Genomic DNA, 14,384 nt, shown 5'->3' on the forward strand with positions numbered 1-14,384 from the left:
TTGGTATGCCTTAAATTAAAACTTTCGACACAATTACTGGTTGTGCTTGACTATTATTGCCATTAAGTCAAAATTGTAAAAATGAGGCGATGCATGCAAATGGCCAAAGTGAACTTGTTTAAGGTCCCGTGAACACGAGCTATATTTATTTCTTGTAAATCATACCTACTGTTTTTGTATCTGAATTGGAATCCCTGACCTATAACACAGTTGAAGCCCCGCCAACTTAGAGAGTATTAAGCTACTTTATATTTTTCATGACGTCTACTTGTAACTGCATTTTGTAGGAAAGTCGATCTTGGTCAGATTTTTAGATAGCGCTCCTTTACGGTAAATGATTACAATATGTATTGCGTGCAAATAACTAATTAGCTCACATTACGTGGGAAAGTTTTCAAAATTGAACATTGTTTACAAACAATCCAACAATACAATGTTGGTATCATTCATTATTTCATCGTGGTTTCGTCCATGCCACGGCCATATAATCTCTCTATTTCCCTTGGTTTTGATATATAAATAGGTTTCTCTTACGCCTTGAGTTTAATTTCGGTGTGATAGGACTATACGTAGAACAGTTTGAACACAAATGGTGTCATAGTGTTGTTTATTTATTTAGATTAACGTGAATAATTTTTAGTTTACAGGAGTAAATAAATATATATATATATAGCAATTGTTATAAAAATATCCAAAATCTCGTTATTTCTCAGTATTTTACCAAGTCCCGCGCTTTTGAATTGAAAATGTTAAAGGGTTTGTTCTAGGTCCCTTAAACTGAAGTAAGACAATACGTATATCCATTATTTCGTTTTCTCATATATCCGTTGAAAAGCACTGGTATTGTAATTGAGCATGTATAATGATGATCAGTTGTTTGAATGTGATAATTTGTTGTTGGTATATCATGTTGTTGTTGTTGTTTTTTTGCATAGGAAATAGCGGCAACTGCAGTAACAAACAGTCAACGAATTTGTACAAGCAGATTTGGAAGGATGGATGATTCGGTGTGCTTAACACAGGATTCGAACTTTGAATTTACCAAACAGATTAATGTAAGCTCTAAATGTATCTTGCATTTATATGAAAGAAAATACTGCCACACTTAGAAATAAGAATTTTCTCTTATAATGTAATAGGTTTTGAGAAGAAACATTATATTGATGTATCCATTCACAAAGCTTGCATCAATACGATTTCAAAATTACATGTGTGATATGAAAAACTGATGAGTTAATGTATCAAAAGCTAAGCTATGTCAATAAACGAATTACTTTCAGCCAAAGGAACTCCATTCTAAAAGTCATTTAAAACGGAAGAAAGTCCTCAAAAGTTCAAAACATTCACCGAAAATTGTAAAACAAACAATAATGGTTCCGCAGACGAAGGAAGAAATATGTATACAATTACCGGGCAAGCAAACGAAACGAACAAACGAAGAACATGAAAACAAAAGTATGCAAGGTAATATTTTAAATTTATGTACACATTCCAGTATATATCATATTTTCGTACTTATAGCTTTTAACATATTCGTAAACAAAGTATATTTGTTTAAAACAGTGGCGTAAATGGGACATCGGAAATTTTGTATTTAACGTTTTCTATGCGCACGTCATAGCTGACCAATCAGAAAAGGTATCAGTTCAGCAGGTAGCGCGTGCGATTGTATAATTGCAATATAGAGGTGTTTTTTGTAAGTGTTTTGTGAAATATTGTGGAACAAGTCAGTAAAAATACTTCATGCTATGACCTGTAATTTTAATCATCTTTTGCAAAGTATATATGATGTGAAATGAAATTAAAAACAAATTTAAAAAATGACTGCCACGTTGGTTTGAAAAGTTTGAGTAATTTAAAATAATACACAGATAAAAATACACAGATATATTCAAATTAATGACACATTTTCTTGAAAATATCCCAAATAAAATAGGTAAAAATTATCTTGATTCCACGTAGAGCATTTGAGCCACTAGACATTTTTATACACCGACTATACATGTGCTAAGCAAAATAGGGCACTTCTGATGATTTCGGATTTCATTTGTTTACTCATTTCATTGAGTGAATTCTTGCACGATATACTTTACTTTTCACCGAAGCAATTTTCATTGACAGACTATTATTCATCTGGGGTAACAGTTAAATGCGATGTGTTGTACGATTGACATAAAAACGGAAGCTAATGTGTGTTAACCAAATAGCAGTTTTTTAAGAATGCATTGCGGCGACACTTTCCAAACATTAAACTTAGAAATCGATCTCTAATACCCGTTAGATATAAATATGATAATAACACATTGTCTAAATAAAAGAACTAACATTCTTTGGAAAACAGTTTCATCCATACTCAATCAAGTGATGTATTTGCATATTTTCCTCCCAATGATAAGTATGAATACAGTTTTTGGAAAGGTCAATTTTACTTACAAACCGTGCGTCATTAACTTGATTTATTTTTTTGAGTTATGATCAACTGTTACTGCGTTTTTTAAAAGACTCATACAAACGGAATATGCAATAGCCATTTATTCTTGACCAAATAGGCATTGTGGGGATAAATTTAATAGTCACTCGTGTTCCAAACTAGTCATATAAATTGTATACGTATATTTGTGCGTTACAACATGTGATGCCTTAACGAGTATTAATTGCCGCGATTAACGACCTTCTTCACAAAAGCGAAAAAAATATGAGATTTTCTAAATGGGTACGTACTCAGTTTATAAACAAACGCATACTCCTTTAAAACATTATACACTGTGTAAAATTGGAAAATTGGTGAAAAACAGTCAATATTATATTTTTATATGGATGAATAAATATGTGTCTTACGTTTTTAAAACAAAAGTTGATTGTCGGAAAATACATTTAAATGGCAAACTTAAATATTTCATTTTTAAAACGTTTACACGCCTGATTATGCCCATGCATCTATCTTAACATGTCTTTTCTATCAATCACATCAGACAAATTAAATTAACGTGAACAAGTATGTTTGATCGCCTAAGGTACTGCTGTACAGCAATTGCCCTCCACCTTAAATGTACGGTACGTGATATTTTCTCGAAGATCAGTTGGAAAACGATCTCCTTACATAAAACTTGCTAAACTTGATTATGTAAAAAGCAATTTCACTAGTTTGGCCTAGCAGGACTGATTACTGTATTGTTGATAATGTCATTAGGACGTGAACTGGCATACGATGTTTTCCGATCGTAAACGTCGTTACGTTTAGATTTAAGTCATGAGTTCTATACCAGTTTGAGGTTATATTTTTTCGTTTTGTTTCAATCAAATTTCTCATATTTTAATTTTGCAGTAACTGTTGATGAATTTAATAAATGTTTAAGTAAAGTGAATTTATGTAAAAAATATAATTTACATCGCTGTAATTGAATACTTTAATTCACACAATATCCTGTTGCTGCGGTTTGGAAATTGTAGATCATGTTGCACGTGTAGCGCGTGCGTTTAAGTGTTTTCTCAATTCTTAACATAGCAGTATCACATTTTATCCGAAAAAATACATCTAAGCACTAATAATTGATGCACATTTCTTAAAAAATTAAGTCATTACGCTTCCATTTTAATGTTTCACAAAGTGTTGCACACATAATCGTGTTTAGATGTATAAACAAAAGTATGAGGCTGCTTAGAGCTTCTACGATCTTGGTACCTATGATTTACGAGGTTACAAAGGAGTCATGCACGTGAATACGATAACCAAGAGTCAGTGGCTTCAGATGAGACATTTCTGGATCTATTATACTCCTGTTTTTAATGGCTATTTTATATTTAAATGAACACACACTGAAATCAAGCCATGGATATTAAGAAACCTGACGACAAATATGTAGAAATGTTAGCTTTTCAGTATACACATTCTAATTTCATTGGCAAGTGATAGTTTAAGACTATTTGTATTTTTAAGCAAGGTAAATAGCCATTATTGTTGTAAGTATTCAAATCAAATTGACATAATATTTTCATTATAATTACACAACTATACGCGTTCTTCTAATAGTAAGAACTACCAAATTATTAGTGCAATATTTTTGTTAAATAAAGAGCATATTGTATGTAAGTGTGATTGTTCATAATGTAGCCCAGAACTAATGAATGTATGCTTTAGTCTGGTTGAGTCGTGGGTAATTTTCATAAAGTTGTTACATCACAAATATTTTATAAATATATGACCATGAATCATAATGAAAATAATTATTAACCTTTCTTCTTTAAGATTTGTTGTTTTTTTCCAAATGTTTATCGTCTTTAAACATCAAAATAATCGACTGTGTTGATAGTGTCAAACTACCATCATGAAAATAAGCTTCCGGGTGATTCGTGGGTTCTGATTGGCTGCCAGAATTTCAAGATTTGCATACTATAAATAGCCTTTAAACTGACCTTGCAGGACAGGTTAATTTCTTGTGAAAAAATGTCAACAGACGATGTAGCATGGTAAATACTCATAAATAAACAATTTTGTGTTACTCTGAAACACTATATGAACAATACATAAATGAGGAAATACTTCATAAGGACATATCAAGTTATGATGAATTACACTATTTACTTGTTTTTGACGCATTTTTGATCGGAAAAAAATGGTGACCGTGTCAAAACATTTTCCGTAACGAACTGCATCATGTGCGAACGTTTTATCGCGAGATTTCACGCGATTTCTATACCCACGAATCAAACAGAACCGACGACTCAACCAGTAACAACCATATGGCAGGAATTACACATGGAATGTAAACATATAATTCAACGAAAACCCCTTTTTAATTTCAGAAAATGTTGATATAGATTGTAATACATATTCACATAAGCTATATAATTGTTTAGTTTACACTTTAAATAACGGGTTCTTCTTGAGATGATTAACGATGCTCTGGAATTTTCACTTTTTGATAATGTTCGGACGTTTTGTTAACAATGGGGAATTTAACTGATCATTGTATTTACATCACCGGGCCTTAAATAGTTGTAATTATGTTACTCTAGTGAATAACTGTATAGTTAACGAATTAATAAAGTACTAATAAATCGAATGCATATTCTCCCTCATTGCTCTTTTCTCAAATGCGATGCTATCAAGTTTATCTTAATTTCCACCGGTCTGTTTTATGCTTAATTCGGGATTAAGTATGAGGTTGGACATGGCTTTAGCCCAACTATGTGTTCAATTGACCGTTCTAAGCCACTTTATATGTTCCCAAATTCAGAGGGTGTGGCATATAGCTTTCGCCTAGTCCTTCTGACATTTGGTCCATGATTTTGTCCATTGGGCCATGTTTGTGTCGCGTTTATCTCAAACTATAGTGTGTCTAGAGTAATGCAAATTAACAAACATATCACCAGAATGTGAACTTGTGTATCTCCATATGCATGCTCGTTTATTGTGAAGACACCGTAGTTGTAGTATTGTCGGTGCAAACAAATATATTCCAAAGCAATAACTACATACCAATGGATTACATTAGAAATATATATCCATGGTCATTAACACCAGACATCGAACAGCTTGGGATCACTGTCAGTGTCTGAATTTGAAATAATTTTTTTTAATACAGATCTCATTTAGAAAAACAATTTACTCTGTTCACTTTTAATTCTTTTGCTAGGATATGGTGTATCTTATAACTCTAGTGTATATATTGATCATAAGAGGGGAAAAAAATGCATACAGAACTAACTCATTGATACATTTCAAGTATGTGGTTTCACTGGTTTGTTTTCCAACTTATTTGTACATAAAACCTCTCATGAAAACATTTTAATTATCATGCAACCAAATATGCATAAAACTGTTAATTTCTTCCCAAGCAGTTAGTTTTGCTCGTGCTGGACCCCCACCAGAAGCACGTCTTTCTTTTGCCATGTCTTGTGTTTTTGTTTTTTTGAACTCTAGAACCTAATTCAATATATTTGATCAGCATCACAAAATGTACTTACAAAGGGATATGTTTTGCTTTCAAATCATGACATAAGGATTTCCGTTGTTCTGTAACCCCTATGCTTGAAATATGAGGAGTCCAAATACATAATTTAGTGGTGAACATATGTAATCGAACTGATGTTTGTTTCTAAATTCATGTTTACCTGACTAAATGCCCTTTATTATCATTCATAATCAGCGATGATAGAGTTATAACTTTACAAAACAAACTCAGGAGAGTTTAATTCAGTTATATTTTTAAAGAAAATTATATTTTGTGTTTGAAAGCAAAATTATGCAAGACAGATTTGAGCAAAAGTTTAAATTGATAAAAATTGACATTAAAAGGTATGATAACACATCAATTTAAATCCCTGTAATTTATTTATTTATAGTCTACAGTATAAGGACATATTTTGCAAGTTATTGCATAAATATGGCTTGTGTGTAAATAAGTTAACAAACAAAGCAAGAAATGATTGAATAATATTTAAACAAAAATATTCACCTTAACTTTGATTTATTTCCTTTTTGTTTCTATAAGAGTTCGCTCTGGACCTACAGCATTAATCTTGCAGAAAACCGAATGTAATGGCACATTAAAGAACACTTTACTTTGACAGATTTGCTTTTATTGTTGAATTGTATCAATGGATTATCCATTCGCGCTCAGTAAATCGAATGTTTAAAAGGGTACATGTAATTAACATCGGAAATAAATAACAGAAGCTGAAGATATAATCTTGATTAAAATGGACGGGCCATCAATATAAGACACCGTCAGCATTTTACAGCTGTCAAACCTGTAAATTGTATTGTAAAAGCAATTGGTCACTTATCCTACACAAAAGAATGTAGGTTGTTACAAAAATTTATCTCCTGATAATATTTCTGCAGTATCATTCATTAGGGATAAACGATGTATGCTTTTGGTTAGTTTCAAAATAAATGTACCATTTAAAGGAGCCGACTTTACACAACTGCTTTCCACAGCAGCACGTTGTGAGTTTAATCCGTAACACTCGCTTATAGCTGGTATCTATTGCTATGACTTGCCTTCAGATAGGTTATAATGATGTCTCAGTTCATCTTCATTGGCTTCTTCAGGTCATAAGAACTGTCAATTATCGATCCTTCGCTGTGATTCCTGCCTCATAACTGTTAGCTCATTAATCATGTCCTGAGTAAACCAAGTAGATGCATGTTATGGACGTTATTTTGGTACTGTAGTTAAGGTTGGAAATATATATACACATATTTTTTTCCAGATGACAAAATATTTGCTCTGGGATCCCCCGTACTTAAGTACGAAAGTAGCAGAAAGCGTGATCGTACTGAAGACACTTGCAAAATAATTCTCACATTCGATCATGTGCGAGACGTTTATCCTGCTCATAAATCAAACGATGTTTCGAGTTTGGTTTTTGTTGTAACTGTGGAACATGAAACAGATGCCATAATAAAAAGCCTAAGGGACTTAGGTATTAAGTATATCATAAAAACTTTGAAGCTAAGCAATGTTGGAGATACAAACGATAACGTCATACAGATGAAAGAGATTGAATTGGAAACACTAAGGATTTGTGTTCGTAATAATGCCAAACGGTTGATGGCAAAACATAGATATCTCAGTATCATAGAAGGATGTAGTTACATTTTAGATAAAGAACCAGTTGGTGCAACCAAGGCGTTAAATTACGAGCCGCGACTGGCGTTATATGTACATGCAAAGGGATATATTCCAATCGACGAAGAACCTTTCGAAACATCGTATGACGGCATAAAAGTCGTCATTCGGGAAGGAGTGTATGTCCCATTTACAAGAAAAGCTGACGAGTTCCATGAACATGTTAGAATGGGTTGTAAAATTCAGCGTTCACTGAATGGCACTCTTGGTCTGTTTGTTGAACACCCTTCGTATGGTCTTTGTGGCGTATCCTGTGCACATGTTCTACTATCAGCTGTAGAAATGATGCATTGTCGGGAAAGAAATGGACGCATAGTTTTAGATTCAACTGACTGTGATGTTTACCAACCTGAACAGCCTCACAAGATTGGAATACTTCGAGAAGTAATTACCAAAGAAGGCTCTGATTCAGAATCAGGACTTGACATCGCACTTTTCCAAATAACAACCCGATTTCCACAAGACGGGAAATTCCCACAACCAAAAATAAGCACTATGCCAGGTACCCTTCCGATTTGAATAAGTCTATTTACATGTTTACTAAATATATAGTAATTTCTTGATAAAAAAAGCATTTATGTCATATGTATTAACTATCAAAACACATTCAAATGCACATATGCGCGGGAACATACCTAATTTATGCATGCATCTATTGTAGATATTTCGTTTGGATCTGGAAGGACGATAGCTATAAACGTGCACAATGACCAATGCTACAAATTCGGAAGTTGTTCGGATTTTACCGAAGGTAAACTTATCAACTTGGGACATCCTGGTTGCGTTCGAGACGTCTTACAAGTGGACAAATATACGTTTACAATATACAATCAAGTGAGGGTTCAGTCAAAGTCAGGGCATTTCTTTGCCAACATGGGTGACTCCGGTGCACCGGTTTTTGTCAAGGATGGCGACGGACAACTTGCATGTATTGGCATAATCGTCGGAGGGAGAGCATCTGATGGCGTAGTTTATGTTACTCCCATTACACGGATTCTGCAAGAACTTGGTATATCAAAACTGAAATCGTTCGTTCCGAACTTTGTCGAAATGGCCAATGATATACAAACGATCAAAAATCGCATGGAACACTTTGACACGGTACTGCAAAGAATTAATGAAAAACTAGATTCTATAAACCCGTCTTCCATAGCTCAGTTAAATGGGAGGTAGGCTATTATTTTGTATAAAAACCGCACTTTCAACTGATAATGTTAATATGAAATAATTTAGAACTTTGATGCTATTTTGTACAATCAAACAATTACTTATGCGATATTTTTTTTGAAAATTTTGTCTCCGCTGATGTCAACTACAACCAATATTTCGAGTTATCTTGAGGATGCGCGTTAATGTCTATTTGGTTTGAAAAATAATCTTGACAGCTTACGTATACCAAAAGGAGTCTCACTTTCACACCTACAGTATTTAATACTCCCACTGAATGATTTCTCGGATACGTGTGCTTTTAATGCTTACCAACGTTTATCAGACAAGCACATGAAGAACTACTTTTTTCAGTTAATATTACATAAAAACTTAATTTGAAAATCAAATTTTGATAGCGGTAAAACCATATTCACTTTATAATTGAATTTAGATATATTACTCTACATTATTATAATATGTATGTAACGTCGATTAAAATGATCCAAACCATGTACTAGTAACCATTATAGTCTATCTATTTCTAGTTCACTGACGGCAAGTTGGTGCCTAATGACGTAACACGTTACGCGATTGCATTTTCCAATTAAAGGAGAGAATATGTTGATATTATGAAAAACAAGTAGGATTCAGCTTTTGCTGCTTGCTTAAATACCTTTATACTCTAAGTTTGTTCACACTCTAATTTTTCGGACACCCTCTTATTTGCCGAAAGTAATTATTTTTCCTGACTCAAAATGTTCGGGTTTTCGTCATTAATTTATAACTCTTAATTTTCGGAAAGTACATTTTACAGCGCTATTTCACCAGATATTTTTTTCCTGTTTTCGCTTATCTGGTGTCACTTCCATCTTGCTTATTATAACCGGATTAAGGTCATAAAACCTAGCAAGTGAGAGCCTAAGGGCAATTTACCATATTATTGCGCTATTGGGTTTATATCCATGTATATGGGTAATAAAAAATGATTTCACCCCAGAGAGATAACTGAGACAAATAATAAACGCTTCAGAACATAATGCGCCCTTATTACTATATATAGAATTCATAGTTTCAGAATTTTATTAAAGTGCATTAATTACAGGTTCAAACTAGATTATCGGTAAATCAGAAGCTTATCGTTGGACTATTTGTCAAAATAGAGCATGGGAATAACTTTCTGTACAAAAGAGCATGAGAAATTATTTTTAATAAATTGCAAGTATGTGTACAAGTAAATTATACTATACGGCGTGGTATTTAACAAACACGTGATATTAGTCGTTAACACAACACGATAAACTATATAAAAATAACGTGTAAGAAACTTAAAGTAATTACAGCAGGTTATAATAATAAAATTTGAATGAATGATTTTTGGGATGATGGCTCGAATGAAACTAGTGGGATTGAACTTTTTTGTTTAATAATGTAGAATGTATTCGAAGAAAGGCATGGTTTAAGTATTTCATAAACCGTTGAGAACAATGTGTTAAATCTAAATTTCTGATAATTTTATGACGTCTTCATTTCGAAGAAATTGTAGAAAAATTTAAAGGCAATTTCTTTGATGAATATGGAGTTTCTTTGATAACTGACAACTAATTGTCTATCCGAAAAAATAATTACCCGATTACAACAGATACTATAATGTTAAAATTGAACGTGTGATAAATGTTTTGTCATATCTGTTGGGGAAAAAACATTTTTAATCAACACTTTTTAGGTAAGGGCTTTTAGTAATTCATGAATAATTAAGATTTCTCACAATAACAAAGGTATTTGAATATCCGAGTCAGCAAAACATCTGGATTAAATTCCTTTAACATACATCGTACTTAAATGCATTTAGCAATTGCATTTAGTAACGGAAATATAAACAGCTGACTCTACTTGGAAATTAAAACAATTGCATTACTACAATTTGTGTAGCCAGTTACAATCTTACCAAACCTTATCTGGTGCACTACTTGAAATACAACTAAAACATTGTTATGGAACAAGAAGTCATTCAAAATTGACGTAATAAAATTATGAATCTTTAACACTTAAGTTTAAATCAACAAAAAATAGATATGTTTTTAAATTTTATAACGGGTTGATGAGTAGATAGACTTCTTATATACTAGAATTGTTTTGACAGTGCTTTAACTATACAATATTACACAACTATGTCGAAGTATTGATATTTTAATCATTTTTACAACCATAACACATAAAGCATGTATGTAAACATAATGCAATTTAAGAAAATGTTCTCAACGGTTTAAATGAAAGCAACCTATGTAATAATTAAGATTAAGAATTATATAACACATATACCATATGATTCAAATGTGAAGAAACAGCAGGCAGACGAGTTGTGTACATTATTATTTTCAATACACTTTAATGCAAGTATACGTTATCAGGATATCTATAAAACATATCGCGAGAGCAGGTTCACTGTGCGTAGCTTTGTCTATTCGCCTGAATAAATTCGACAAGTAAGCATACAATCGTATTATTTTACGAATCAGAAGATTGAGTAACAAAACCTTTGACATTTTAAATAATTTTAGGAAAGAATAAAGCATATATTCCCATAATCTTTTAACAGATATTTGAATAAAATTCGATTATTTAGTTGAACTTCAACATCAAAGATAACACTTTAACTACTTTTGCCCTTTCTGTTTCATAATATTGCGTTGCGCAGAACCTGTTATTGTGAAGAGGTAGTCTTCTGATATAAATAAGTGCTTATGTTTTTTGTTTCACTTGAATTGTTTTCTTTTGATAAGTGACATGTCAAACGTTTTCTTGACAATAAATACTATGGTGTTATTGTATTTCCCTTATTCCCGATGTTTCTTAATAAATCGGAATATTGTGCATTATAACGTGCACATAATTTAAATATCTTTATTGATTTGCCATCCTATAAATTTGTGATTATTATTTCTGATATGTGATAGTGCTATATATACGTACTTTACTTGTGTGTTATTTTAGTCGGTACGTTTTCTAAATGTAAACAGTTTCTCTTCTGAATATGTTCATGGTACTGTGCCTCAATGTTTATTTTACAAAATTAATAAGATAATTGCTATATAATCACAATTAATGTGCAGTAATTACTCTAAGTTCTCGGAAAGTACGTTTTCGGGTCCCTCTTCTTGGCCCCAATAATTATTTTGTGTAACTCTAAATTTTCGGAAATACGAGTTTTCGACATTAATTTATGACTCGATATTTTCGGATAGTTTTAACAGCGCTATTTAGTTTCCCCCTGTTTTCGCTTATCTAGTCTCAATTCCATCATATTTTTGTATGACCGGATTACAGTGAATGCCTTAGAGCGATGGACCATTACAATTGCGTTATTGGGTAATGTTAATGTCAATATGTTAAAATGTTTTATAGTATATGCATTATGGCTGAAAATGTTTCAGTCTGGTATTCAAGGCAAGTTGCTTAGAATATTTAAGGATATGTATGCAAATGTCAAGTCTCGTGTTAAATCATGTTCATCTTATTCAGATGATTTTAGTTATGCTGTTTGACTGAGGCAAGGGGATGAAATGTCGCCGACTTTGGTTTTCTTTATTTGTTGAAGACCTTGAACTTCACCTACAAGATAGCATTTACTCTATATTGTGTATAGAACGTATTGTGATGATTTTATTATTATTTGCTGATGAAATCGCTATTTTAGGCAAGTGTTGAAGTGCAAGCACATTTGGATAACTTATGCTTATATTGCAGTTCATGGGGGTTAAATGTGAACACGGCAATAAAGGTCTTTCGAAACAGGGTTTGACTAAAACAAATACGAAAAATGATCATACAATGGTAATGATATTGAAGTTGTTGACAAATTTAATTATTTACGCACAGTGTTGAATTATACTGGAAGTTTTTAACTATCACAGGAACATTTGGTTGGTAAACCCCTTAAAGCCATGAATGCATTAGTGTTTAAATGCAATGAATTTTAAATTAAACCAAAAACAAATTGCCAGTTGTTTGACTCTTTTGATGGTTCCATATTAAACTATGCTTCAGAAGTATGGGGCATTACGAATTCAGATGATATGAATTTAAAATTTTGCATACGAATGCTACAGGTGAAAATAAATACATGTAATAGTGCTGTGTATGGAGAATATTAGGAAGATACCTATTGTATGTAAACATATTTGTTTAAATTGTTGAATATTGGTTTAAGGTTCTCAACAATCAGGATATTATAATGCCAATTGTTCACAAACAGGCCTTGAGCGATTGTAATAAATATTATACAAACTGGGACTCAAATGTTAAGAATATGTTAAATAATTTTGGATTGAGTTATGTTTTTGAGAATCCAAACGTTGTACAAGTTAATAGTTTTATTAGCGAGTTCAAATGTAGACTTGTTGATAATTTTAAACAAGAGGGGGCCGGTAAAATGAATAATAGTTCTGTTTAAATGATGTACAATGTTATTAAAAGCTGTTTGGATTATGAAGCATATTTAGACTAAGTTCCTAGACGTCTGCGATCATTTTTTGTAAGATTTAGAGTCTCTGCGCATCCGTGTAGAATCCAAACAAGCAGATACGCCAAAAATAACATACCACGAAATGAACGTTATTGTTTAAGTTGTAAAGACTTTGATTATGAAGATTAATGTCATTTTATATGTTAATGCCGTCGTTACACTGATTTAATAAAAATATATATAAGCCGTATATTTTATATTAACCCATCAGTATATAAATTCCAAAAATTAATAATTTCATGTTAAAAAAATCAGTTATTTATAATGAATGTAAATATATCAAGAAGCCCTTGTGATAAGAAAAACGAATCTAAATAATACTGTTCAATAAATGTCATTACCGCCTTGATAGTTTATTAGTATTTATATTTGTAAATATGTTTTTTTATGTTATTTAATGTTATGTTGTTATACCTAGTTACGTGACAGAAATAATTTGTATACTTTAGTATGAAAACGATGTACTTGTGTATAAGTTTTAATAAATTGTCTGTCTGTCTGTCTGTCTGTCTTTTTTTGTATCTGTCTGTCTGTCTGCCTGTCTGTCTGTCTGTCTGTTTGTCTGTCTGTCTGTCTGGTAAACTACCATTTGTACTGGTAATAAACAATTGTATCACCCAAGAAAGATACGTGTGACAAATACTCATCGCTCCAAAATGTAATGCATTATATTTATATACAACATTTGCAACTGTTAGACAACGACTGGCTCACAAACACATAGTTATTAGTTTGCAGATTTTGTTGATTGCATAAATTACAGGTTCATACTAGATCATCTTTGAACCTGTTGGGCAAAAAGGAGCCTTGTAGTAACTTTCTGAAATAAAGCATGCACAATTAATTTTAGGTGTAAATGTATATAAAAGTAATTTTTACTATATTGCATGGTATTTTACAAGCACGTGATATTACCCGTTAATACTATGGATGATATACATATTGCAAATCCGTATCTGTTCGTCAATTCAATACTTTTAGAGTGTCTATAAATTTGCGGACACCTGTTTTTTATAAATATTTTTCGTATCTAAATTGTCGGACACGAAACAAAAGTTATTTTTCATTGACCGAAT

The 14,384-nt window shown here is 32.1% G+C and overlaps 1 protein-coding gene across 1 annotated transcript; it reads left to right on the forward strand.

Annotated features, from left to right (window-relative positions):
* The first annotated feature begins 940 nt into the window (after positions 1-940).
* LOC127853604 (uncharacterized) lies at positions 941-9,011 on the forward strand. The gene is made up of 4 exons (XM_052388272.1): positions 941-1,055; positions 1,281-1,464; positions 7,219-8,139; positions 8,299-9,011. The coding sequence occupies exons 1-4, from the start codon at positions 996-998 to the stop codon at positions 8,808-8,810; spliced, it is 1,677 nt and encodes a 558-aa protein (XP_052244232.1). The 5' UTR covers positions 941-995; the 3' UTR covers positions 8,811-9,011.
* Positions 9,012-14,384: the final 5,373 nt, after the last annotated feature.

This window comes from Dreissena polymorpha, chromosome 12 (genome assembly GCF_020536995.1).
Source record: "Dreissena polymorpha isolate Duluth1 chromosome 12, UMN_Dpol_1.0, whole genome shotgun sequence".
In the NCBI taxonomy this organism is placed as follows: Eukaryota; Metazoa; Mollusca; class Bivalvia; order Myida; family Dreissenidae; genus Dreissena; species Dreissena polymorpha.

Coding starts and splice junctions, on each gene's coding strand:
- LOC127853604 (XM_052388272.1), top strand. CDS start 996: ATGGATGATTCGGTGTGCTTAACACAGGATTCGAACTTTGAATTTACC. Junction 1,056..1,280: donor AATTTACCAAACAGATTAAT/GTAAGCTCTAAA, acceptor AATTACTTTCAG/CCAAAGGAACTCCATTCTAA. Junction 1,465..7,218: donor TGAAAACAAAAGTATGCAAG/GTAATATTTTAA, acceptor ATTTTTTTCCAG/ATGACAAAATATTTGCTCTG.